This window comes from Typopeltis vanoorti, chromosome 8 (assembly GCF_054136105.1).
Source record: "Typopeltis vanoorti isolate ZY-2024b chromosome 8, IOZ_Tvanoo_1.0, whole genome shotgun sequence".
In the NCBI taxonomy this organism is placed as follows: Eukaryota; Metazoa; Arthropoda; class Arachnida; order Uropygi; family Thelyphonidae; genus Typopeltis; species Typopeltis vanoorti.
Window position 1 is genome coordinate 10,025,888 of NC_143556.1, and position 27,903 is coordinate 10,053,790.

At 35.5% G+C, this 27,903-nt stretch overlaps 1 protein-coding gene across 1 annotated transcript in view; it reads right to left on the reverse strand.

Moving 5' to 3' along the window:
• LOC150103724 (phosphatidylinositol polyphosphate 5-phosphatase type IV-like) overlaps nucleotides 1-27,903 on the reverse strand; it is a 225,112-nt gene that overhangs the window by 106,929 nt on the left and 90,280 nt on the right. Inside the window, 2 exon segments of the mRNA XM_090396512.1 lie at nucleotides 6,589-6,693; nucleotides 21,099-21,218. Of these exon segments, the coding sequence (XP_090252638.1) occupies nucleotides 6,589-6,693; nucleotides 21,099-21,218 (225 nt within the window).

Below are 27,903 nucleotides of genomic sequence, written 5' to 3' on the forward strand. Positions count from 1 at the left end.
AAACTGTCAGAACAGCTGGCCAACTCTCTGACACCCCCCCCACCCACTGGGCTTTTCACATCCTATATGAAAAATTCTATCCATTTTAAAACCCTAATAGAAAATCTAACCTCAAATAACACAGACATATTGTAAGCTTTAACATCTCACTGTTTATGAATATTCCCTTAATTGATACCTTAACACTCTTAGATCTCTTTTCCTTTGCCATCAATTCTGGTTATTTTTCTTGGAGGTATAAAATCTACAAGCACATTGAGGGAACCACCATTGGTTCCCCCCTCCTGCCAAGTTTTATATGGAAAGTTTGAAAAACGAGCCATAGACTCAGCCTCTCTCAAACCTTCTATTTGGCTAAGATATGTACATGATGTGTTCTCTATTTGGCCTCATGGGCCAGACACATTAGACTCCTTCCTCAGTCACCTCAGCAGCCTACATCCAAGCATCCAGTTTACGATGGAAAAGGAAAAGAACAATAGTTTACCCTTCCTAGACACCTTAGTAACATGACTTCCTAATGGTAATCTTTCTTTCTCTGTATATAGAAAAGCTACTCATACAGAGAAAGAAAGATTACCATTAGGAAGTCATGTTACTAAGGTGTCTAGGAAGGGTAAACTATTGTTATTTTCCTTAATGTTCTTAATACATTCACAAACTCTAACCAATACAGCCTACAATCTTTGTTCCAGTGAAACCAGCCTTACAACTGAGCTTGACCACATACACAACACTTTCTTCTCCAATGGCTACATTGATCACAGTATTAAAAAAATAATCAGTTCCTCCCACATTCCTCGGTTTTCTCTTCAGAAAGAGTTTAGAAATGACATCACCATACCATACATCCATGGCACATCATAAAAAATAGCCAGGTCATTAAAAAAGTACACCCTCCATACAGCGTTTAAGCCCCACCGCAAACTTGCTAATCTTATCTGTTCTACAAAAGATCAGCTCCCTCCTCCTCTTTCAGTGCCTGGATTTTATAAAGTACCCAGTTCCTGTAAGCTGGCATACTTTGAACAGACAGGCAGATCAGCAATCATCCCCCTACAGGAACACAGTCTGCAACCATGACCATCTTCAGTCAGGCCTGGCTGACCATGTCTTCGTTACAACCCACAGGATCTCATGGAAAAAAACCACCATGCTCCACCACAGCAAATTAAAAAAAGAGAGACTATTTTTAGAATCAGCAGCAGCTCTCAGAAATCAACCAAATCTAAATAAATACGGTTGCATTAAGCTTCCTAAGATTTGGGAAACACTTATCATCATAGATCCCACCTTAAATTCCAGGCCATCTACAACCGCCCTTAGAGCGCACTCCACCTAGATAAGACTTTGGAGCTGCTCACGTGGTTGGGCTTAGTATTGTGTGCTATTTGTGTATATGTTACATTAGTTTTTTTTGTAATCCCTGAAGATGTCTCAGTGACTGAGACAAAATATAGAAAGTATTAAATTCTGTTTTAATCCTTTCTGAGTGCTGTATACATTCCATTAAGCCCCCAACATGATGTCCTCACTGGACTTAAGCTTCTACACATGGATCTTATAGAGTACTCATTCATACAGTAAGGTAACCAGTTAATCATGACATGGCACTTGAAAATAGATATGCAGCAAATAACAGTGATTTAGGTTATTTCACTGTTAACAGAATTTGACTGTTAATAGTGGATATTACAATTTTCAAAGTTGAGAATGAAGTATTTATTTTCCCAAAATATTTCATTATATTGATTCTAACCTAAATGTTTTTCAGTTGTTTTCTAAGTTGCCCTGTGTTGTATAAAATCACTGGCCCTGTCCATCTAACAACTTTTCAGTGCTAATCAGAATTAATAAACACACTAATGTCTATGGTTATATGTATAGACTTAACTGAGAGATTTTTTCAAAGTTTGCTTTGTCAGAGAAGAAATTGTTTGCTTTTTATGGGGGAAAAAAAAGTAAGCAATTGCAAAAAGGCAACTCAGATGCCACAGTTTGTATTCTCATAAGCTATCTGGTCTTTTATGGAAACTTTCCAATTTTCTATGCATATATGCATTTGGTTATGAAATATCAATAGTTCTTTTTATATTCATATGGTTACATGGTTTAGTGAAGTATTATTAAGCATATTCTTCACTCTTACTTCATTTTGTAAACTGGCTGAAGCATGAAATATTCGGCCAAAGCATGCTGAATTAAATTTAATAATCAAATGTTATGAACAAAAAATACATATGTATTAAAATTTTTTTTTTTTTTTTTTATAAAATTCAATTCAGTATGCTTTGGCAAAATCATAGTTTGCCACATTCCCAATATAAATTACATAAAGATAATATATATGTTATAATTATAATATATTATATTATACTGTATAATTATATACATAATTATGATGCCACAATAGGATTTGAACTCACAGCTTACTACTGCCAAAACAATCCCTACACCACCATGGCCAACATGCAAAAGAGTTATGGATTATTTGGATTATTATATGGATCATATACTTCACCTTTTTTTTTTGCATCGCAATTAGGGCAGCCTTCTTCCATGTTCTTGGTATATCATTTTTCTTCAGACATAAGGTAAATAGTTTTGCTAAGATTTTATACATCATTTCTCCACCTGCTTTTAGAAGTTCAGCTATAACTCCATCCTCACCTGCAGCTTTTCTATTTTGCAAGCTTTGGATGCTTCACATAAATTCTTCTGGCAGAATCTGTGGTATTTCTGTTGTTTCATAGTTGTCTTCTTCTTCATTTAATTGATCATCCTGATATAATACTGAGTAAAATTATTCAATTCTTTTTGCTATAGCATATCTATCTCTGGTTATGGTCCTATCTTGAAGTTTGACTGCATTTGTTTATTGCTGTTCATCAATCCGTGTTTGTTCACAGGGCCAGTTTGCTGTTCTGGGGTACGAAAAACCCAAGTTACTGGATGAAAAAACCCCCTACCTCTATATGAGACCAGCTAACTCACCATTCATCAGGAGACCAAACAAAGGTTCCTCAGGTCGCAGACGGGAATCGAACAAAGGTCTTTCTGACCAAAGGACTTTGTCTATACTGACTGAGCTACAAAGGTTCTCAAGAAGAGTATGGCGATAATATTTTGAATGTGCAAAAGCACCAGCGATGGTTCCAAAAATTTCAACAAGGGGACTTTAACTTGAAAGACTCCCCTCAATCTAGGAGCCCTGCCCCTCTCAATAATGATAAGCTGGAAGCTGCTACTATAAGAATGCCAATGCAACAGTTGAAGATTTAGCAAAAGATCTTAATTCATCATCATCAACCATCCATTGCCATTTGCAAGAACTTGGAATAGTGTCTAAGCTCAGCAAGCGAGTTCCTCATGAACTGATGAACAATCGAAGAGAATGTGTCAACATCTGTACTGCTCTTCATTCCTGAGAGGTTCAATCTTTGAGTCATGTAGTCACAGGTAATGAAAAGTGGATACTTTACACGAATGTTAAGCACCGAAGGCAGTGGGTTCATTCAGGGGAACAGGCTAAACCTCAGCCAAAACAAGACCTTCTACCTCTGGTTAATCGAAAGGGTATTGTTTTTCACCATGATAACGCACACCCTCACAGTGCAAGAATCAGCTGGGAAAAGCTTCCACATCCTCTGTATTCTCCTGATCTTGCACCTTCAAATTACCACTTATTTCAAAGTTTGTAACATTTCATTAATGAAAAATAATATGATACATTAGAGGCACTGAAATTGAGCCTATGCAACTTCTTTGACTCCAAATGTCATGAATTCTATAGAAATGGTATTATGAAGCTTTCACAACATTGGAAGAGCATTATTGATTCAAATGGAGAATATACATTTGATTAAATTAGAAAGTGATTTATCTTTTATATCCTTTCAAAATTAAAAACAGCACTACTTTTGGGATGACCTGATACTATATAGATCTATATATAAACATGAACATTTATACAAGGAAAGTGCTGAAATCTCACTTTATCGACTTAACCTCAATTGTAATAATTTACCATTCATAAAGTGTGGTGAACGTTAATGTGGTACACATTCTATAATAATCGATATCCCACAGGCTTTATTATATAAGGGGGGGGGAGACAAATACAAGTGGAGAGATACATGCATGTTCCAATTTTCATCATTATTTATCTCCTTTCCTTTTACAAAATTAATAATTAAAACCAATGCTTAAAAATTCTGAATGTTATGTAATTATATTACTAACAGGTCTTATTTTCACTTTTATTATTATTATTATTATATGGTATTTCCTTAGATTCCAAAGACTCAATGTGGGAGACCCTCACTAATGTTTATACATACAAAAACCTACCATACTATTCCTTAAACTAATTGACTCTCGGGGCACTCACAACTTATTCTGATAATTCATTCCACATCTTTACCGTTCTCCACACAAAAAATCTGGTCCACATACCCTTAATAATCACAACCCCTGCATAACTTCTATGGATGACCCCTAGTTCTCTAATTATTTGTCATATATATTGAAAAATTTCCTTTGTATCAACCCACACACACACTCAATTCCAATTTGCTCCAACTTTTTATAATAATTTTCTATGTGGTATTCTGTCAAATGCCTTTGCAAAGTCCAGTAGTGTCATGGTGTACCCATTTTCTTAATCCAGTTCTGCTGTAACTTTATTATAAAATGTGAACAAAACCTATCCTTTACAAAGCCATGCTGCCTACCACAGAGTATCATATCCGTATCCACCCACTGTTAAATTTTAACCAAACCTTTAAACCAAAACCTTCCACCCTTTAACCAAACTTTTCCAATACTTTAACAACCACTCCTGATACATTAATTTGTCTGTAGTTTGCTAATTCTGCCTTCAAACCAGTTTTTATGTAATGGAACTATGTTGATCAGAGGCGTAGCAGCTTTGCAAAATTATCACTGCCTTAACTATTTCTTCCTCTGGCAAAATGACTATTTCAGGATGACTTTGATTAAAGTCATCCTGCAGTAGTCATTTTTCCTCTTACTTGCTACATAAGGAAAAAATTATTTGAGATTTAGTTTTTTCCTCATAATTTGATTTGGCCTTTCTTACCACACTTGTCACCCTTCTTGCTTGCACTTTGTACTGCTCATGAGTATGCTGATTTTCTTTATATTCTCTCCACAGTGTTTTCTTTTTTGCAGCTCTTGCTTTATATTTCTACTCATCCCCTTAATCCACACTTGGTTTATCCTCTTGATCTTCAATATACAGTCTGATACTGCTTCTCTCAAACAATCTCTGATCATTTCCCATGCACTACTGAACATTCTTACCCTGTAGCTTCTCAAGGTATGGCACTGCTCCAAGATGCCTTCTAAGTCTGTCATAATTACCAGTTTTATAATTCATAAACTCTTTCTTGAACAGAGAATTCCACATGTTTAGAAACTTCCCAGAACAAGACTGCATGGTCATTCTCACTGATTGGAGGCAGACTGTCTATCTTGGTTATAGGTATATTTTCTGATGCTACTACCAGATCCAATACACTCAAAATTCTGGTATTCTCTAAAACATGTTGTTTCAGGTAAGTATCCCTTAGCAACTGTATAAATTTCATTTCCATCTTGCTATGTCCCTTTTCCTCTCTCCAATCTATGTCAACGTAGTTGAAATCTCCCATAATAATTGTTTGGTCTGCACTCATTGTGCTAAACTGCCAATGTATGGCATCTACATCTTCCTGTGGATGGACCCCCCCACCCCAGTCTATAGCAGCAACCAACAATATATTTTGTGCTATTGGCCTCTATCTCACACAAGACATTCTCAAATGAACCAAACCTAAAATTCTCTTTAATTTCTAATTTTGTTGGTTGTAGTCCTTTGGCTATCACCAGCAATACCCCAACTCTTGTCCTATTCACTCTATCCTCCCTGAAAATACAAGACTTTCTATCCTTACTCTCTAACTATCATTTTCTGTCAGGCAGGTCTCACCAATGCCTACAATTTTTGGCCAAGTTTATCTGTCAGCTCAACTTGGCCAAGTTGAGCTGACAGATACCAAAAACTCCTCTCCCTCATTTCTGATATACATGCATTTCAACATCCTCTTAGATCCACAATTACCCTAGTGTAATGTCATTACCAATCCATATGCATCTGAAACCTGTGAAATCACATCCAGTATTTCATAACAATTTCTGTACTCACACTCATTTATCCCAGGAATGGCCAGACATGAGGTTGATTGCTTGCCACTTAATATCTGTAGTTTAGGCTGGTTTAGTTTGTTCAAAGCAAGGCAGTGACTGACTGGTTTTGCACTTCCAAACTCTGACTAAACAACACTTTCTCCAAACATTTAATTCCAAAAACAATGCAAATATAATCCACCAGACATATATAAGTCCTTTCATCCATCAATTTCACTCTATACATCTATAAGCCACACACCATTCATTCTGCACAATCTTTTTGACTTTCATTTTTTCTGTCTAACCCTTACCAAATATTTTACCCAGCCTTTTATTCTTATTTATGTAAACCACCAGATTTCTTAACACCAAAAATGTATAGATTCCATTGCTTACCTTTACTTCTATACTGTGATTTTAAAGTAAAAAGTTTGGGAAGGTCAAGCATGCCACATATTTTTTCATAGTCAGAAAGTCTTTCTCGTAGTTTTCGTTCATGAGCTAAGAGAACAGATATAATTAGAGTTATATGATAACACTTTCTTCTGTACAATTAATTTTATTCTATTATGGTAAAATCTTTATTTACCTATTATATATATCAATCCTACATATAAGAGGATACAATTTATAGCATGTGTGTAAGAAGAAAACACATTCAAATGTCTCTGAACAACTGGAAGTAGAAGTCCTTAGGAAAAACATGGAAAAGAATGCTCCAAAAAGAAGAGGTGAATAGAATGAAAGAGGAGGATGGCTGGTTCAGTTTGTTCAAAGCTGAACATTGAATGACCACTAGCTCATAAGTTTACAGGTTAAGGGAATGGAGAAATGCAGGAAAGGAATAGCATCCATGAACATACCTACAATAGAAGAGGGATAAGAAAGAAAAAGAACATCTAAGAAAAAGTGACATGAATGAGAGAAAAGTAATCAATTAACTGTATTTTCCTCTTTTGGATAACATCAAGTGCCACTGCAGGTTTCTGATGCAAGAGAAGTAGTGCAATTGGGAATTTATACAGCGTTATCAGTGAGATGTAATGTTCTGTGTAGAAATGAAATGACACGATGTATGTTTATGCCAGTAAAAGCTAGAAGTGTAAGTCAGCCAAGTAAGAACCTGGTCCACACACTCTTAAACACTTCCAAGTGTGACCCCTTGTTCCCCCCCCTCCACACACACACACACCACTCCTCCACATATTGAAAAATTTTTCCTGCATCAATCTTATAGTATCCCTTTAGTAACTTATAAGATTCTATCATATCCCCTCTCCCCCACCTGTCAGCTAAACTCTGCACCCCCCCCCAATTTATCATCAAAGAGAACATTCTACAGGTCCATCATCAGCTCGGTCACTTGTCTCCGATTCCTCTCCAATAACTGCTGACCCCCAAGAAATGCCGGTGATAAATCTGTGCACAGTAGTCAACATGTGACTGAATCATAGCCTTATAAAGAGGAATAATAATCACCTTCTCTTATCATTGTGTCTTCAACATTTAAGTGTCCTCCGAGCTATTTTACCAACTCTTTTTGGCCAAGTTGAGCTTGCCAATGTTAAAAACTCTTCTCCTTTATTTTTGATACTTCAAGCACTCATGTACATGGATTTCAACGACACCTGGGAAACTGCACCTAGCTCTTCATAATCATCCCTGCACTTAAGGGGTAGTCAGGCACATTTTTGTTTGCGCACCCCCGATATCTCTAGTTTCCCTAGTTTTGCACTTCCAACCACTCACTGAACAGCACTTTCTCCAAGTATAACTTCTAAACCATTTAAACGTAGTCCATCAGGAAAAAACATCAAATTCATTCCACAAATCTATAAACTGCACACCATTCCTCCTGCACAATCTTCTCATTGACTCACTGGCAATCACGGGCCTTCTCAATTCTACCCTATCATACCAAGGCAACAGACTCACAATCTTTACTTTCTTACTCTTCATTTTTGCTTCTTCTAATAACTCTTTCATATCTTCTCTCATTGCATATTTCTCATCTTTCAAATCATTTGTGCTGGCCAAAGAATTAATTCATTTGCTTCTTTCTTTTGCAAACTTAAAGCCTCACTAACATCCTTTATCTTCCTTGTAGATGGGCTTATACATTGTTAGACACACTCCTAATTTTTTAGGAAATGACAATGTAAACTATGTTATTAATTATAAAAACTTTAATTAATAACTACCTTTATTTTAGCAATGTTACATTGCCATCTTCATGGATCACAAAATAATGATATGTATACAAAGGCACTAACACTAAGCAAACGAGGCTGAAGAAAGGCAACTGAAGTCGGTCGTAGAGTCCTAAAGGTTCTGGAAAGCTTATATTCTAAGAACATCAGCTGTTGGGCTGATGTTCTTAGAATATAAGCTTCCCAAATTTGGTGCAGTCTCGTGCACCCAAATTTGTTGGGTGCATTAGATAACATTGTCATTATCTAAAAAATTAAAAGTATTCTTTATCTTTGCACCTGAAAAACATGCTTTTGTCACTTTCTCATTAAGTATATCTCTTATCATGAAATTCCCACACAATGCTATCTCTTTTCTCCCAGATTCTTGCACTTTTATGCTTTTCCTGTTCACTTTTTCTATACCACACATGAATCGCTTCTCCAATCACTCAAACTCACATTTTGTCCTGCGAAGGAGTATGCATAAGCATGCAAATTCTTTCTGCACTTGCATTTCATTATCCACATTATTACTTTCAAACCATTTCCTTCAAACTCTCATTCACATTTTATGCACTATCATTCACTGCTTCCACTACGTTCTCCACAACACTTTGACAATCCTGCCTCATATCCATAATATCAGTCACTTCATTCTTTCAATCCCAACACAACTTGCATTTCTTATACTCACTTATGAAACATGTAGTGACTGTTATTAGCAAAACTATTGATAGGATTTGAGATTTTTGAGAGAAGGCCATTCATGAATGGGAAAAAGAATGTGATCAACAGAAGACAGCTTTGGCCAGGATTAGTAAGAAAATTCTGAAGAAAGGAAGCTATTCATCACAGCATTTGGCATTTCCAGTTTCACCAAATCTTTCCACAGCCTGTGTCCATAGATGGGTGATGTTGGCAAGTAAATCCATTGTGGATTGTTCCAAGTGGCAAAGGAGTTGAGTATATTATATTTGAGAAGAAATTATATCCTTGAGTCAATCCTTTATCTAAGAGTAAGTAAGTGAAGATATTTCATATGCAAACTTTGTTTGCTTATGCTTGGATAAAGAATATAAATCATGACAAGTATAATACACTTTGTGACCTAGTGGTAAAACTTAAAATAGAAGATCAATAAACCACTTTGTTTATTGCATCATTTTACAGGGATCTACAACTAGTAATTGATGAGGTGCCGAAGCAGGATATACTCATCATTGGAGGAGACTGGAATGCAAAGATTGGCAAAAATAACACAGGATGGGAAAAGGTTATGGGAAAATTTGGATATGGAGAAAGAAATGAACGTGGAGAGATGCTTCTGGAATTTGCCATGGATAACAACCTGATGATTTGCAATACCAAATTCAAACAAAAAGATTGTCGTAAATGGATGTGGCACTCCTTCGATGGCAAACACAGGAATATGATCGACCTGATATTAATAGACCAGAAATGGAGAACCTCAGTTCAACAGTGCACATCATTCCAAGGAGCTGATATTGATTCGGACCACAGTTTAGTGATTGCGAATATAAGACTAAAACTGAAAAAGAAGTACAAAGGAAAGTTCCAAAAAGCTAGAGACATCTCAAAACTAAATGAAGACAGGCTAAGAACAGCATATCAGAACATATTGGAAACTAAGCTTAAGACCACAAGTGAAAAACAAAATATAAATACAAGAGCAGAACGACTGACTACAGTGCTAAAAAAAAGCAGTAGAGGAAGCAATTCCTGAAAGAGAAAAGATCAACAAGAAATGGATAACTCAGGAAACCCTAAAATTGGTACAAGAGAAAAGAGAACTGAAACTTAAAAGCGATAATTCAGAGGCAGCAGATGAGTTATACCATCAAAAATGCAATGAAGTATGGAAAGCAGCAAGATCTGATAAAGCTAAATGGTTGGAGGACTAGTGCAAAGACAGTGAACAGTACTATGGAGAACAGAAAACTAGAGAGGTCTACAAACTTATAAGAAATGTCAATAGGAAGTGGCAAACAAGATCAGTAGCAGTCAAAGATGAAAATGGTAAAATATTGATGGACAAGACAGAAATCATACATAGATGGACAAGATATTGCAGCAAACTATATAAAACTCAACTAAATGATAATGCAACAGAAGTAATCAAAGAACTAAAAGCAATCTCTCCACCAGCAGAGATCTTCGAAAATGACATCTTGGAAGAGGAGGTGAATAAGGCTATAAAACATCTCAAGAACAACAAAAGTTCTGGAAAGGACAACATAATAAGTGAGATGCTAAAATATGAGGGAGAATCAGTTGTACATCAGCTATGTAATGAAATATGGAGATCAGGATATGTCCCCGAAGAGTGGAAAAAATCTGTCTTGGTTGTTCTTCATAAGAAAGGCAGTGCTTTAGAATGCACGAATTACAGAACTGTTGCATTAATGAGTCATCTTGGCAAAGTGCTGATGAAAATACTAAAAGAACATCTGAAGGGGGCATATGGACGCACATCTTCTGGATGAGCAAGCTGGATTTTGACAAGATCGAAGTACAGTGCAACAAATACTCGCACTAAGACTAACAACAGAGAAAGCTCGAAGAAAGAACAAAGTGATATATTGCTGTTACGTGGACTTCCAAAAAGCATTTGATAATATTGACCAAAATATAACACAGGCTGTCTTGGAATCCTATGGTGTGGATAATAAATTGATCTGCCTGCTGAAAGATATAAACAGCCAAGCACAAGCAAAAATTAGAATAACAGGTGAGACAGGAGATTGGTTTGCCACTAGTCAAGGCACAAGACAAGGGGACCCAATATCACCACTCATCTTCATCACACATCTGGGAAGAACACTAGATAAGATTAAAGAAGAAGGTGGAGGCATTTCAATAAATAGCATGAGAATAAACTACCTCTGCTTTGCAGATGACATCATCCTGATTGAAGAAGATGCAGCAAGGCTGGAACAGACACTGCAAACACTATACACAGAAGGAAAAAGATATGGACTAAATGTCAACTTTGAAAAAACTAAAACAATGATATTCGGACAACAGGAGTTACTGAACAGAGTTATGATAGACAGATTTCAACTGGAAAATGTGGAACACTTCACATATCTTGGATGCCACATGACGCATGACTTGGACCCCAAAAAAGAGATAAAAATTAGAATAGCCAGAGCAACAACTGTTTTAATAGCCATGGACAAAATATGGAAGAGCCAAGCTATAAAGATGCAAACTAAACTGCGCATTGTAGAAACCTGTATCTTAAGCAGCATGCTCTATGGATGCGAGGCCTGAGTACTCCTGAGAGAATCTGAAAGGAAGATATTGGCATTTGAGAGGAAGTGCTATAGAAAGATCTTGAGAATAAGCTGGATACAGAAAGTGAACAATGAGGAAATCTACAGACGAATACAACCAAAAGAAAACCTGATCCAGAAAATAATCAAAAGGAAACTACATCTATTTGGCCATATATGTAGAATGAATGATGAGAGAAAACTAAAAACGTTGCTGTTTGGAATAATTGAAGGAAAGAACAAAAGAGGAAGACCAAACAGAGAATGGGGCGATGACATCATCAAATCGTGCGGAAACTCTATATACAAAGTGAGTCATCTTGCACAAAACAGAATGCAATGGAAGAATCATATCAAGATGGCAGCAGACACCTATGGGCATTGGACCCATGGTTGTTGATGATGATGATTAATGCATCATGTGTGTTTATATACCCTCACCTAATATAAAGCACATATAGTTTTATTCCAGGTTAGGTTCATACCATGAGTATATTTAAGTATCTTGTACAAAAAAGGTTTCCATACAATTTATTCATTTACCTTGAAAACAATGCTAGTTTTCCCCAAAAATTAAAACTCAAATAATACATTCACTTATCTTTATGTGTGCTTCAATAATGAAATGCTGTGATTAGGTATATTTAAAAAGAATTATAACACCAGAAGCATGTAAAATACTTTATTAGTGTAGAAGTTTTGCCTAAATATCATAGGCATCGTCAGTACAAGATCACAAATGGCAGTTAAACATTGACATGGAATTCTAAAAAAGTAGCTAATGTAAGATGATTAAAAAAGGTCACACAATTTTCTAACTTATTAAATATATATATATATATATGCAGAAAGTTTTTTACCTTGGGTATAATATACGTTAAAAATACCAAGCAATTTTAAATATACACCTGGTTTTAATCCATTTCCCAAGTAAGCAAAAAGACAAGAAAGTCGAGTTTGCGTCTGCAAGGTGCAAGTCTGGGTGACCCGCACGTAGTGCAAGTCTTAGGCTTGTGGTAAAGATGGAATAAGCTCTGATCACTATTCTTAATATTTACCCTTAATGCAAAGCACATCTCCTTGAGGAGATGTAGGATGCTATGCATTATATATATATATATATATATATATAAATATATATTTTCAGAATTCATTTTTACTCGGTTGGAATATTATTCAAAAAGCTTTAATGACTGTTACTGAGAGATAAAAAGATGACATGGTATATTTAAAAAGATACTACTAGTTAACAAGTTTCGTTGAATAGATCAACATCTTCAGGTATCACAATCAAAGAAATATATAAAGAATTACAGACACTTAAAATTGTAAATAACAGAACAAGTATAAAAAGACAGTAGCGTGTTTGAAAACAAAATGCGAGCTTGAGTTCCAAACAAATGTATACTACGCGATGTCACGAGTGCGCCAATACTGAACAGAGGCAACGTGTGCATCAGAGAGATTGAAACGTAGGCTGTTGATATGAGAAGAATCTACAGAAATTTCTCTAGATTCGACAATCTCTCTTTAGAGCTCATCATAGCACAGATGGATATTAGAAGTTTGAGTCCAGTTCACAATGTATTGGCGGCTTTCATCTGAGTTAACTGAAAAGAGAATGTGGCTAGAGAGAGCGCTAGCTCTAGTCCTGTTATAGGAGATATCTCGACGGTGTTCTTCAACATAGAAGGATGGATTTAGCAGTCTGGCCATAGTACAGCTTTCCACAATCACATAAAATCTTGTACACTCCAGGAAACTGAGTTGGAAGATGTTTCTCTTCAGGTTTACAAAGTATTGAACGAAGTTTTGGGAGCGTAGTGAAGCAAGTTTTGAAGTTAAACATTTCGAGAATTTTTACCAGTTTTGGTGAAAGAGAGCTGATGTAATGCAAAGAGATGAAGGCTCTGGGGGAAGAGGGATCTTCAGAAGTAGTTGAGTGACTGGGGGAAAGAAATTTGTCAATTTTCTAAGGAGAGAAACCATTATTAATAAAAGTTTTTTTAAGAAAAAGGAGTTCATTTTCAATTTCTGTCTCTTCTGTAAGTAAAGATTTGGCTCGGTGAGCTAAGGTGGAAATAATACCAAATTTTTGTGGGGGATAGTAATGGGATGAAGCATGAATGCATCCTATCAGTATGAGTAGGCTTTCTAAAAATTGAGATTTTAATACTCTCAGGACATCTGGTAAGTTTCAGGTCTAGAAAGGGGAGGCAGTCATCAGATTCTAGTTTGAAGGTAAAAGAGATTTTTTCATGACACTGTTTAGGTGATCTAAAAATAAATTGAGGTTGTTGACACCATCTTCCCAGATGAGGAAAATATCATCAATATAGCGATACCAGAACTCTGGTTTAAGGTGGAAGGAGTTAATAGTTTTTTCTTCAAAATCGTTGAGAAATATATCTGTGAGAATTAGAGAGAGCAGGCTGCCCATGGCCAGACCTGAGTTTTGTAAGTAGATCTTATTGTCATATTTCAAGTATCCAGACTTTATGCAATGGGAGAGTAGAGCAAAGAGTTTTCTTGATAATTTGTTCTTGAGCAGGTACATTTGTAAAGAGAGAAACAATATCGAAACTGGCCATGAAATCTGTTTTTTTAAGTTTGATATCCTTGATTTTAGAAACAAAATCTGCAGAGTTTGTAATATGTGAAGAGGAAATTCCAGAAAGATTTCTTAGAAAACTTGAAAGATATTTGGAGAGGTTATAAGTAGGAGAGTGTATGCCCTCAACTATAGGTCTGAGTGGGCAGTTTGTTTTGTGAATCTTGGGGAGACCATACAGTTGAGGGATCAAGGGATGAAGTGACCTAAGAGAAAGACGAATGTTTCTTTGTAACGCCAAGGTGGTTTTTAATTGGAACTTTTAAACAGTGATACTTACTCAGAAATTAATAGTGACCCTACGAGTGAACTACACAATAGAACTAATAATTTATTAAAAACCACCTTGGAGTTACAAAGAAACATTCGTCTTTCTCTTAAGTCACTTCATTCCTCGATCCCTTGACTGTCTCACAAAACAAACTGCCCGCTCAGACCTATAGTTGAGGACATACACTCTCCTACCTATAACCTCTCCAAATATCTCGTGAATTTTCTAAGAAATCTTTCTGGAATTTCCTCTTCACATATATTAAAAACTCTGCAGATTTTGTTTCAAAAATACAGAATATTATTATTTGACACCTCCAGGGAGTTCCATAGACTCATCGAGGGAGGGCATCTGCTCTACAACTCTGTCTCCACCTACTCAAACCACCAACTGACCACAACTACACCAATGCTATCCTCCTGTGGATAACAATGGCTCCTCCTCCCTTTCTACTGCTCTCAAGTTCTGTATGATGTTACTTTCATGAAGATGAAATATCTTTATGAACAGCTCAGGTAACATCTATACTATATCCTCCTCAGCAGTTATCATTCTACCATTCTTTCCAACCAATATCATCCAGTATCATCTGTCCATAATCTTCATACTGCACTTTTGCTACCCTTACCAACAAGTTACCTCTCTTGCTTACTTTTTTGCACTCATTGTGCAACCAACTATTACCATCATTCATCTTATGCTGCTTCATTAATGCCTTCTTCCAATTGCATGCTTCACCTCTTTATTCATCCATTTCGCATCCATGTTATTTGACCTCTTGACCTCTGGAATGCATTCAAACATTATGTATGGCAGACAGCTCAATCCCAAGCAGTGGTAAATCTCCTTTCCTTCCAATTCTTCATTCCATGATATAGCTACAAGCTGTCTCCTGAGCTTGTCATAATCACCAGCCTTACAGTTCCACATATATGATATGATATCCCTTTCTCAAAGATGTCCTTATATGGCTGGTCATCACCCAATTAATCACCTCATGGACAATCTCACCAACTGGAGGGTGATTCAACACCAGAATCCTCTGATGAGATAATTGCCAGCCTGGTTGGCTGAGTGGTTAGTGTATCTGTTCTGCAGGCAAGAGGCTGCAGGTTCAAATCCGGCCATGGTTATGACTGTCATTTACCACACCACTAATAATTGAATCCCCTACACATAGTCACTCTTGAATCATTAGAAACCTATTTCATGCATACTACCATATTTTATTCCAGCTTTCTTCTCCCTTCCATGCATACCTGTTATTCTCCTCATTTCACTCCACAACTGCTTCATCTCTTCTCTCATCTTCACCAACTCCAGTTTCGTATCCTGAATTACTTTCTCACTGCTATTTGCTATCTCTACCAGGTTGATCACACTTTCATCCTGAAATTCATTACTTATCATGCTTGTTAACTTAACTTTCGCATAAACCATCTTACTGTTACTTTCAATTACCTCATTTACACTCTTTCACATTTCCTTCACCATTGTTTAAACCCAGACTTCCAATCACTCTAACACTTTCAGTTAAATGCTTTCAGTACTAACTTCTGCTACTTCATTTTCTTGCATCCAACATGTCTCATATATCTGGCTAGAGTTCCAAAGAATAGAGGTAGATGGAATGAAGGAAGCTGATGAGAAGTTTGTTCGGTATGTTCAAAGCTGGACAATGTATGGGTGTTGACCAGGGGCTGCTCTAGTTCCTCTATGGTTAGATAAAGTGATATGATATTAAGTGGACTGCCCTCTTCTGAATATCATGAAGAATTATTACAGAAGTCTTGAGTGTTCCATCCCAAATGTGGGAACAATACTCCAAATTTGGATGAATCTAAGACTTATAGTGTGTTAAGGAGTTGAGAGAAAGAGAAGTAATGAATAACTAACTCTTATTTAGAAGTATTGGTCAAGTGTTAATAAACTATTTAATCACCAACTAGTTTTGCTGGCTATTGCTGTCGGCATCTTCAGGGTACAAATAAGGTAGGCAAAGTAAATTACAAGCTAGATGTTAATTGACAAATTCTAATTCAATAACAAAATAGTACTGAGCATGAAACAATACACGTGTCGCGGATACATGATTTACTTGTTGAGAAACATTTCGTAGTTGGCGCTGAAGTTCATTTCATGTGTGTTTAGTGATCTGATTAAGGTCTTCCATATATCAGGTAGGATTAAACCTTGATTCCTGTTGAGGTTTTTTGTGGAATGGGCAACTGGAATGGGAATGGGAAGAGCAGTGGGAAGATAGTTAGATGGATGACTTTTGTCTCCCTTTTTTGGGTACAAGCTGGATGTGAGCTTGCTTCTATGCTGTTGGGGAGATGCCAGTACGTATTAATATGAAGGTTTATATAGCTGATACAGGACTGTGTTAATTCTGGAGCATAAGTCTTGAGCACACCTGGAGGGATACCATCTGGATAAAGAGCCTTATTAGCATCAAGATAAATGAGGGTTCTTCTGATGTCCTTTTGATGAAAGTTCAGAGGATGATGCAGAAGGAAGTTTGTGGAAGTATGGAAGGGGATTTGCCTTGGTTGTCCAGACAAGAGTTGGAGAAAAAAATTGATGCCAAGAGGTCTGCCATTTCCTTGGGTAAGGTTACCATAGTGCCATCAGGGTAAAAGAGAAGTGGCAACATAGAAGGACAGAAGTTATACCCAACAGCCTTAGCAAGGGACCAGAAGGCTTGACTGCTAGTTGAAATTTGATAACTTTTTGTTACACATTTTTCTAGCTGTTGTGTAAGCTGAATGAGAAGCTGGAGTTTTTTAATTTAAGCCATTGATCATAAGCTACATTTTTATCAAGGACGGTAGAGGCACAGATTTTTGAAAAGTTTGCAGTGGAGTGGGGAATGAAGGCTCTCATTCAAGTGATGATTATTTCAGTTATTAGTTCAGTGCAGGTGTTTAGATAGGGAGAGCAAAAGCAGTAATCTAACAATGGAAAAGCAACATAAAAATTCCAGAGGTGATCCCAGTGAGCATAATTATAGTGCCATAGGGTACAAGGCTGAGATTGATTGAGAGGAGGAGACTTGAATAAGATTGTGGTCAGAGTTGCCAAGGGGAGAGCAGACATACACAGTATATTAGAGGGAGAATTGGTTAAGAAAGGGTCAAGAATGTTAGTAGAATGATGAGGATTGCCTGGTATTCTGGTTGGTAGATTGATTATTCGTGTTAGATCATGACTAACAGCAAATGAACTAGCTTCCCTACCAGTTTGATCTGTGAAGTTGGAGTAGGGGAGCCAGCCAGCTTAACTACTTTTTATATACTTTATAGATATGGAATATAGATTTGGAAAAGAGATATGACAAGGTACAAACTGAGAAGCTGTTTAAAATGCTGCAATTACATGGTGTAAATGGATTATATCAAGTAATAGAATCTATATTTGAGCTGTAAGTCAGTAGTAAAAAGACAAATTCAAGAAGACAGTTTGATGTAAAATCAGATGTTATACTCCTAAATAAATCCAGAACAAATATGTAGTATTCCCTAACTAAATAGAATAACTACAGTAATAAATTTTATATTAAAATCAGCAGGAATACTGGATGTGTTAATTGCATCCTGAATGGAGAAACTATAGAACAAGAAAAATATTTCAGCTATTTAAGCACAAGTTTTTTTTAGTGAAGATAGCAAATTAAATATATAGGAATATGTAGGAACAAAAGTAGGAAGTCAAATGAATGAATTTATATGGAATATGAGAGAAATCAGTCAAAATACAAAACTAGCTGTATACTAAACAGTGTTCAAACCAGTTTTAACTTATGCATCTGAACTATGAGATGGAAATAAAACACTTGATCAAAGATATAACAGATATGAAAGTTCTAAGAAAGATTAGGTAAGTGAACAGATGACATGTAATGAGCTTTAGTAGATAGAAAGGTTTCCTTAATCTTACACCAGTTAGATATCACCTGGGCTTCTACATCTCTTGAGGTATTTAATTTAGTTTGCAGACTTTGTGTGTTTAACCATGAGTTTGCCATAATGGAAACATGGTGCAGAAATAGGCTTTCCATAATACACAGTAATATTGTGAGGAATTGGAACATAATTATTATTATTATTAAGAGAAATCCCCCCCCCCAGGGAGTCAGGAATTCATCGAGGGAGGCCATACTATTCGTACCAGCTGTCATACCTGTTCTTGAATTCATTCATGCTACTTGCACACACACACACGAGGGTGATAATTTTAGTTCATTATTTTTATTCAGACTGAGGTGAAGAAGCAAAGTTTCACAGCTTTCTTTGTATAACTGTTCTCTTAAAGGAAACAGATTTTCTGTAGGGCCATACAGTAGTTAGTCTTCTTCCAAAGTATCTCATGTTTGGTAGAGATGACATTTCAACAAATCCAGATTGATCTGGCTCATGAAATCTGGCACAGTCAAAATAATCATATCACAATGAACTGCTTCAGAGTCTGGCCAAATTAAGGTACAAGTGCAAGGTATTTGATAAACAATAGGAAGACCAGTGAAGGAAGCTTATCCTTTGCAGAGCCTAGAAAGAAGGAAAGTTTAACCTGACAAAAAACATTAGATCTAAGTAGCTTGACAATCCTCTCAGAAAAACTGCTGATTCCTGGGAGTCAGATGACATAGACACTCCATAATTCTTAATAAAGGACTTGGTGAAGCATATAAGATGAGAGGGTTGACTTCGTGAGCCTTATTTCTCGCATCAACAATGCGAGAAATAAGGCTCATAAAAGGTGAGCCCAACTGACGATAGTCTCAATGAATTGTGCCAGGTTTTTGAATGAGCCTGAATTATAAAGTCTACTGTGGATTGTCCTTCAAAGACAAACAATTGAAGATTTCCATCTGGAAATCAAAATATGATCATTTTCTATATCAACTGATCTTTGTGATGAAATTTTGAAGCAGAGAAGGGGAAATCTACCATCTGCAAAAATATTTCCACATGTCTTTATCATAAGAATGATCTAGGATGGATGTTATTAAGAGGTCACTATTCAAATCATTCCACACAGTAGTTAGCAAGAATAAGAGAAATGGGACTACCCATTTATCTTATATAGTACCCCTAACTTGCTATGACAAGTGATGTAGCCAGAATGGATGACAAAATCAAAGAGACAAAGAATATCTGCTCTTTCTTTTAAGGTTAGATGGTGATCAGCATTCATTGTGAAGAATTTATGGAGATAAAAACACGTGTTGGAGTACTTTTATTTTAATCATAATTAAAAGTCAAGTAATTACTCCATAACATGCATTTTTGTCTCCATAAATTCTTCACAATGAAAGAATATTTGTGGAAAAGGTATGTCAAAGCAATTCTAATGTTTCACCTAAAGAACATTTGTGAAAAGAAAGACAGAAGAGAGAGGTATTATCCAGGCTGATTAAGAGCTCACCAAAGCAAAGGAAAAGTTGTGAGACTTTTATCTTTAGTGTAAACTGCTATTAATAAAAGATGTGGTTTTACCCGTGAAGGCTGAGAGTAAACTAGAAATATGCTTTGATATTTTATACATGGCAAAGAATTGATGACAGGTCTTAATGGAATATCTTGTTTTGTAGACTTTATGAAGTCCATATACTTTGTTTTGAATAAATTATATTTAAACAAATCCAATTTGTTTAAAAAATTGTTTTGACTAAAAAGTACTCAAGACAGTGCCTCTCTACATCTATGTGTAATATGTATTCATTGTTGAATCTTCATTAGCTACTTAAACTTGTTTATTTTGAATTTTATACTGATGATGCTTTTAATACCTGGACAAAAATTCTATGAAATAAAATATTGTTTTATTTCATAGAAATTGTTTATTTTTGCATTAATTGTGTCTACTTATATTCCTCTTCTTTGCAAGAGAATACAATTTGATGTACTAAGTTACAAATTATTCCAATTATATGTTTTCTTAATATTAAAATATTCCTAAAATAATAATAATTTAATCATTACTATTTCTTACTATAAAAATACTTCTATTATTTGTTTCTCTTAATAAAAATTGGTGAATATGTAGGAAATAATTGAAGAAACTATGAAAAAACTTTTAAAACTTTCTTTTGTTCTTATATATATACATGAATAATAGTCTCTCTGATAAATCAACTTGCAATGGATTTATTAAAACTCATTGAAAAAAGGGAGTGGGGGGAGGGATTAATACAAAGTGACTGCAGATTTATAAATAACAAGCAGCATAGATTAAGAAAAGATTGTTTATAAAATGCTTCATTAGTAATATAAGTGATATCTTCAAAAGATGATCAAGTTCTCAGATAACTTTTAAGCAATTATTCAGAGGAGATGTCTTATGTATTTGTTCTGAAAGCTGTAGTCAATTCTCTGCATTTCATACAAAATATGGTGATGTTAATTCTAAGTTATCTAGCCCTTCACCCTGAAAATGTCTCAGTAACATTTTCATACTAATTATAAGAATGCAATCTAGAATCAAGAGCTATAGTGTTAAATTAAAATATGTTAAACTTTTCTTGTATAATTTACCAGTAAAATGAGAATTGATGAACAGTAATGATGTTCCAAAAAATTTAAAGCAGGATGCTACAGCCCCTTTGGTTTTAACGACTGAGCCAGGTCGGGTTGCAATAGAGGCATCTTCAGGTGCTATATACAGAATAAAAAATTTTCATGTTAAACAATTTTCAAGAAAAAGAAATGAATATTAAAAAAATTCTCTTACACATCTCTAGCATTCTAAAGAGAAATAACTTTTGTCACTAGAACACAAATGTAATCACAAAATTATTTTTTTTTCCACTTGCATTAATGACAATTTAAATTAAACATGAATATCATGGAATCTTTAAGATCTTTTACAATAGGCAAATTCAGATAATAGAAGTACTACTACAGCCCTATAGGGAAGTCAGTTGACATGCAAGGGTCAGTTAATTGAAGGTCAGATAAGTGCTGTGTGTGTTGGTGCAAGCGTGTGTGCATGTAAAATATTAATGAAAACTGGAATGTAATCTTCCTGTCCTAGCTAGCTTATAATTGATATAGGGATATCTTTATTAAACATAACATGCTACAAAACATAATAAACTTAAAACTTTAGTCTTTCTATGGCCTGTTCTATACATGATAGGAATCTGCAAAAACTGGCTGCCTTCTGGTGAAGATTGGTACTTAGAAGCCACTTCCCATTTTCTATGCTTTTCTGCTAACTCACCAACTCCACTTCATTACAGTTTTCTTTAAACATCAGTGGATTAATAATTCACTGGTTTTCTACATAGCATCACCAGAGCAAAAAATATTACTGTGACAATCACACAAGTACCACACTAAAACATTAGAAACAATTCAATTTGTACCTGCCACAGAACTGATGTCCTAACAAGGTGCTCTCTCCTATTAACTGTAAAGTTAATTTGGGGAGATCAGGCTATCTGGTATCATAATGACTGTCTCCCAGATCTCTGGAAAAATAATGCAACTATACTTGTTGAGGTTGGGGGAATGCTTCATAGCAGATGCCGATTCTAAAAATAGTCTTTCAGACCTGTAGCAACGTGTAAAACCAATGTCTTATTTCATTTAATCCTACTAGAACTTCCAGCTCAGTCAGTATACACAAAGTGCATGTGTAGAGGCTTAAGTGCTGTGAGGACATCATACTGCAAGCTTAATGGATTGTATACAGCATTCAGAAAGGATTAAAATAGAATTTAATACTTCCTATATTTTGTCTCAGTCACTGAGACATCTTCAAAGATTACAAAAAAACTAATGTAACATATACACAAATACCACACAATACTAAGCACAACCACATGGGTGACTCTAAAGTCCTATCTAGGTGGAGCGCCCTGGGAGCGTTGTAGGTGGCCTGGGAGGTAAGGTGGGATCTCTGATGATAAGTATTTCCCAAATCTTAGAAAACTTAATGCAACTGTATTTATTAAGATTTGGTTGATTTCTGAGAGCTGCTGCTAATTCTAAAAATAGTCTCTCTTTTTTGAATTTGCTGTGGTGGAGCATGGTGGTTTTTTCCATGAGATCCTTATGGGTTGTATCCAAGACATGGTCAGCCAGGTCTGACTGACCATAGTCATGGTTGCAGATATATGACTTATGTTCCTCCAGGCGGATGGTTGCTGATCTGCCTGTCTGTCCAAATTATGCCAGCTTACAGGAACAGGGTACTTTATAAACTGAGGAACACAAGTCATACATCTGCAACCAAGACTATGGCCAGTCAGGCCTGGCTGACCATGTCTTGGATACAACCCACAGGATCTCATGGAGAAAAAACCACCATGCTCCACCACAGCAAATTCAAAAAAGAGAGACTATTTTTAGAATCAGCAGCAGCTCTCAGAAATCAACCAAATCTCAATAAATACAGTTGCATTGTCCTAAGATTTGGGAAACACTTATCATCAGAGATCCCACTTTACATTCCAGGCCACCTACAACTGGTCTTAGAGGGCACTCAACCTAGATAGGACTTTAGAGTCACCCACATGGTTGGGCTTAGTATTGTGTGCTATTGGTGTATATGTTACATTAGTTTTTTTGTAATCCCTGAAGATGTCTCAGTGACTGAGACGAAATATAGGAAGTATTAAATTCTGTTTCAATCCTTTCTGAGTGCTGTATACAATCCATTAAGCCTCCAATATGATATAGACAAAGTCCTTTGGTAGGAAAGAACTGGGTTCAATTCCAGTCCATAACATAAGGAACCTTTATCTGGCTTCTTTCAACTAAAGGTGAGTTATCCGGTCTCATATAGAGTTAGAGTGTTAAAAAACGTTTAATTTTCTTGACCAAAAAGCTCTGGAAAAACTTTTATTGGGATTATATTGATCAAGTGTATATAATAAACAACTAAGTTATACCAACTAGTTTCACCAACTAAGTCTGTTGGCATCTTCAGGGTACATAACTGATGTAAGGCACTAAAAAGTAAAAAACTGTTACAAACTAAAATCAACCGATTCCAATTATGTTAAACAAAAAACAGAGCGTGTACAATACATTCATAGAGTGTGGATGATCTCACTTGTTGTTATTTAGGAACGTTCTATAGTTGGCACTATAATTTAGTTCTGGAAAAGTTGAAGGATCTGATAAGGGTCTTCCAGATCACGGGCAAGATTAGTCCTTGGTTCCTGTTAAGGTTTTGTGTACAGCGGGCAACTGTTGTGGCCTCCTTAAAAATTCGGGAGCGGAAGTCCTCCTCCATGTAAGGAATTGTGCTTCTATCCCACTCTATGGTATGGTTCGTTCTTGAGAAATGAAAAGCTAAGCCCGAATTTTTCTTCTCTGTTATTATTGACGTCGCCTGTATGTTCTTTTTGCCTAATTTCAAGGCTCCTTGAAGTTTGGCCGATGTAATTCAATCCGCACAAGCATGGTATGTTATAAACTCCACCATATTTGGAGAAAGGATGGCTATCTTTTGGAGATCTTAAGAATTGTCTAATCGTTTCTGTGGGTTTAAAGGCTACTCTTATTTTATATGGTCTAAGGAGTCTAGCAATCTTATTTGAAACTGTCCCTAAGTATGGAATGATGATGGTAGAAATATAACGTACATCATCTTGTTGTCTTTGTCGGGGTTCAGAGAAAAGTATCTTGTGGACGAGTCTTCGAGAAACTCCATTCATGATAAGGTTGGTGAATATCAGGGATAGTTCTTCCTGGAGGTCTTGTTGATCTGTTGTAAGGAGAGAGGCACGGTTCTTCAACATGTGTACAATACTAAGTTTCTGAGAAATGTGGTGTGAGGAAGTGAAATGTAAATAACGTCCTGTATTGGTAGGTTTGCGGTAAACTGAGAGGTTGATACCACCATTCGGAAGCTTCTTAATTAAAGTGTCCAGAAATGATAATTGGTTATCTTCTTCAAGTTCTAGAGTGAATTTGATTGTGTGGTGTAGAGAGTTGATTTTCTTAAGAAAGTCGAACAGGTCCTTTTTTGTGTGGTTCCAAACGATAAAGATATCATCCACATATCTCCACCATACTGTGGGTTTAGGGTCTGTTTGAATTAAGATTTTATTTTCAAAATCCTCCATAAAGAGATCAGCACAAGATGGTGAGAGGGGGCTACCCATTGCAAGGCCAGTCAATTGCTGATATATGGTTTTATTCCATAAGAAAAAGTTTGATGTTAAACAATGACGGAACAGAGAAGTAATGTCTTGTGGGAGCAAACTTCCTAAAATGTTGATGACTTCCTCCACAGGGATGTTAGTGAATAGAGATGTAACATCCAGGCTGGCGAGTAAATCCGTATTGGAGATAGAGATGTTGTTCAGTTTCTCAACGAAATGTTGCAAATTTCGTATATAAGTGTCCGAATTATGGATGTGAAGTTTGAGGAGGCCTGCCAGGTGTTTACATAACAGATAAGTTGGCGAATTAATTCCGTCCACAATTGGGCGTAGTGGTATTCCATTTTTGTGTACCTTAGGAGCGCCATATAGTCTTGGTGTTAGTGGATGCATGGATTTCAATCTTCGTCTATCGACCAGTTCTCCATATGACATATTAAATCGTTGGTATCATTGTGGTTCTTTAGTGTTGGGTCTGTGACTAGGACACGGTAGGTTGATGTATCCAACAATAAGCTGTTAATCTTATCTTCGTAATCACTGGTGTTTAAAATCACTGTTGAATTACCCTTATCTGCCTTCAATATGATAATGTCTTTCTTTTTCTTTAAACTGTACAATGTTCTTTTTTCCAGAGTAGTGATGTTTTTGTTAGGAGTTCTGGAAGATGAGAGGATGATACTACTTTTTAATCTAATATCATTAGCTATTGGTTCCGGTAACGACAAGACTGCCTTTTCTATATTACAAATGATATCCACTTTAGGGACATTATGAGGTGTTATTGCAAAATTGAACCCTTTTTTAAGTATATTGATCTCCAGTTTTGTTAATACATGATCCGACAAATTAAAAATAACTTTGCTGTCTGGTAGAGAAGGTTTTGACTTAAAACGTTTTGTATAAAGATCATTAAATTTTTTGATTTGGTTTCGTTTGCTTGTTGTAAAGGCTTTATCATAGCTAGTAGTGACCATTCTATCCAAATGCAATCATATATCTTGATCTAAAGTACTAGAAATATCGTCATAAATATGATAACAGTCTAAATCTATTTGGCTTAAAAGAAATCTAGTATGCTCTAATTCTAATTCTAATTAATTAAGAAATCTAATTCTCGTAGAAGTGCCAAAGATATTTTAAAATAAATATGTTTCGCTCTTCTTGAATGGAATTGTTCTTGTAAAAATAGAAACGTTGGAGTAATCTTGTTATCTCTACATCTTTTCAAAAAAGTGAAGTGATTTAATAGTTTGGCTTTTTTGCATTTAAGCAATTCAAAACGGCGTACCTTTCTTTTGGTTTCCCCATGGATTCTATTCATGTTAAAAAAACGTTTAATTTTCTTGACCAAAAAGTCTGGAAAAACTTTTATTGGGATTATATTGATCAAGTGTATATAATAAACAACTAAGTTATACCAACTAGTTTCACCAACTAAGTCTGTTGGCATCTTCAGGGTACATAACTGATGTAAGGCACTAAAAAGTAAAAAACTGTTACAAACTAAAATCAACTGATTCCAATTATATTAAACAAAGAACAGAGCGCGTACAATACGTACATCAACATCAACTTCTTGATATATCCTCAAGGGGTGTTCAGAATATGATAGTACTGTTGGATTCTAATTATGTAGAAAATAGAATAAATGTTGTTTGATTCAGAATCCAACATGATTTTCCGTCACAAGAACTATATTTGTAAATATTATTTATTGTAAATAACGTAAATGTAATTTGATATCATATAACTACCTTTATTATATCAATTATTTAATCAAAGAAATGTGTTAATGGTAAATAGATTCTGTATTAATTATTATTAAGCTGTTTTATTTATTATTTTGTCAATATTGTAAGAACTTATATTTGTAATTTAACTACGCATTTATTGGAATGCAAATATTCTATTTATTCTTTTCATGAAAGTTAACATTATGTAATAACTGAATGTAGTTATATAACCTAATGTAACATTCGCGAGAATGTTTACGTCTATCAGTTGTCATAGAGACGCGTGGAAATAAACGAGCGCGTGTAAAGGGAGCGTTTGTAGAGGAGAAGAGAAAATAGATACGTAGTAGTAAGTAGGGAGTCGGAACGGAACTTTGGAACTATAAGGTAGCAAGGAAGTAAACTAAAGAAGTAGAAGTAATTAAAAGATTCCTAAGGATAGGAGTTGAGTAGATATTTTTTTATATAAGTGAATCTTATAGTTGGCTGAAAGCAAAACCAGCCGTAGTAATAAAAAGAAATTATTGCCGTAATCGGATAATTAGAGAACTGGACATTCAAAGAAGAATACTGAATAAATCCAGTCAGTCTACAATTACGACTTATTTCTGTACTACCATGAAAGGGAATTGTACGGAGATAAACTAGTTGATGAATGATAAATAAGAATAATTAATGTACCTTATAGTTGTTATCTGGATTTTTGAAGCGCGATTAGTAATGTTTTAGTTATTTAGTGTTTCGCAAGTGTGATAAATACAATTTGAAAGTGTGCTCACAAAATATTGGAAGTACTGAAGATTATTTCTGGTAAGGACAGTCATATTAGTTTATTTCAGTGTATGCAGATTTAAGTATTAGTTCCGTTGCGCTGTTTCTAACATTAACTGTAGCTTACCATCGAGGCTGAGAGTTGAAAATATAGACATTGAAGTGATATCTACCGTGGTTAGTGCCTGTTATGAGTTAATCGTAGAGTGTAGCTGAGAGATACATGGAAACTGAATAAATAAGAAATTCTATTGTAATAATTTGAGTAAAGAAACTTTGTGATTCTGAAACTGTGAATTTGTTTGAGAAAGTTTGAAAGATTGGATTAATATGAATGACTTGACTTGATGTGCTAACTTGACTGGTTTGTCATATTTAGAAGTGGAATTTATGTATTTGTCAAATAACCATATATTAAATATTTTGTTTGTTAATTTAAATATTGTGTTTGCCTGAATTTCTTTTTACTGCACCGTTCACAAAAACTCGAATCTAGCAGGAATCCCAGAAAGAAAGAAAATAAATACCATCGGCCTGATTGATTGAAAAGACTGCTAACTAATTTTAAATTAATCCTACTAATTCATATAGACTTATCTAAGGATAGAGTGGCGCAGTATAATAGAAATTTCTCTACCCTTAGATCAGTGATTAATTTGCAATTAGTTTTCCTTTATTTTATGAAAGTGACTTTTAGCAAGATGGCGGATTCGA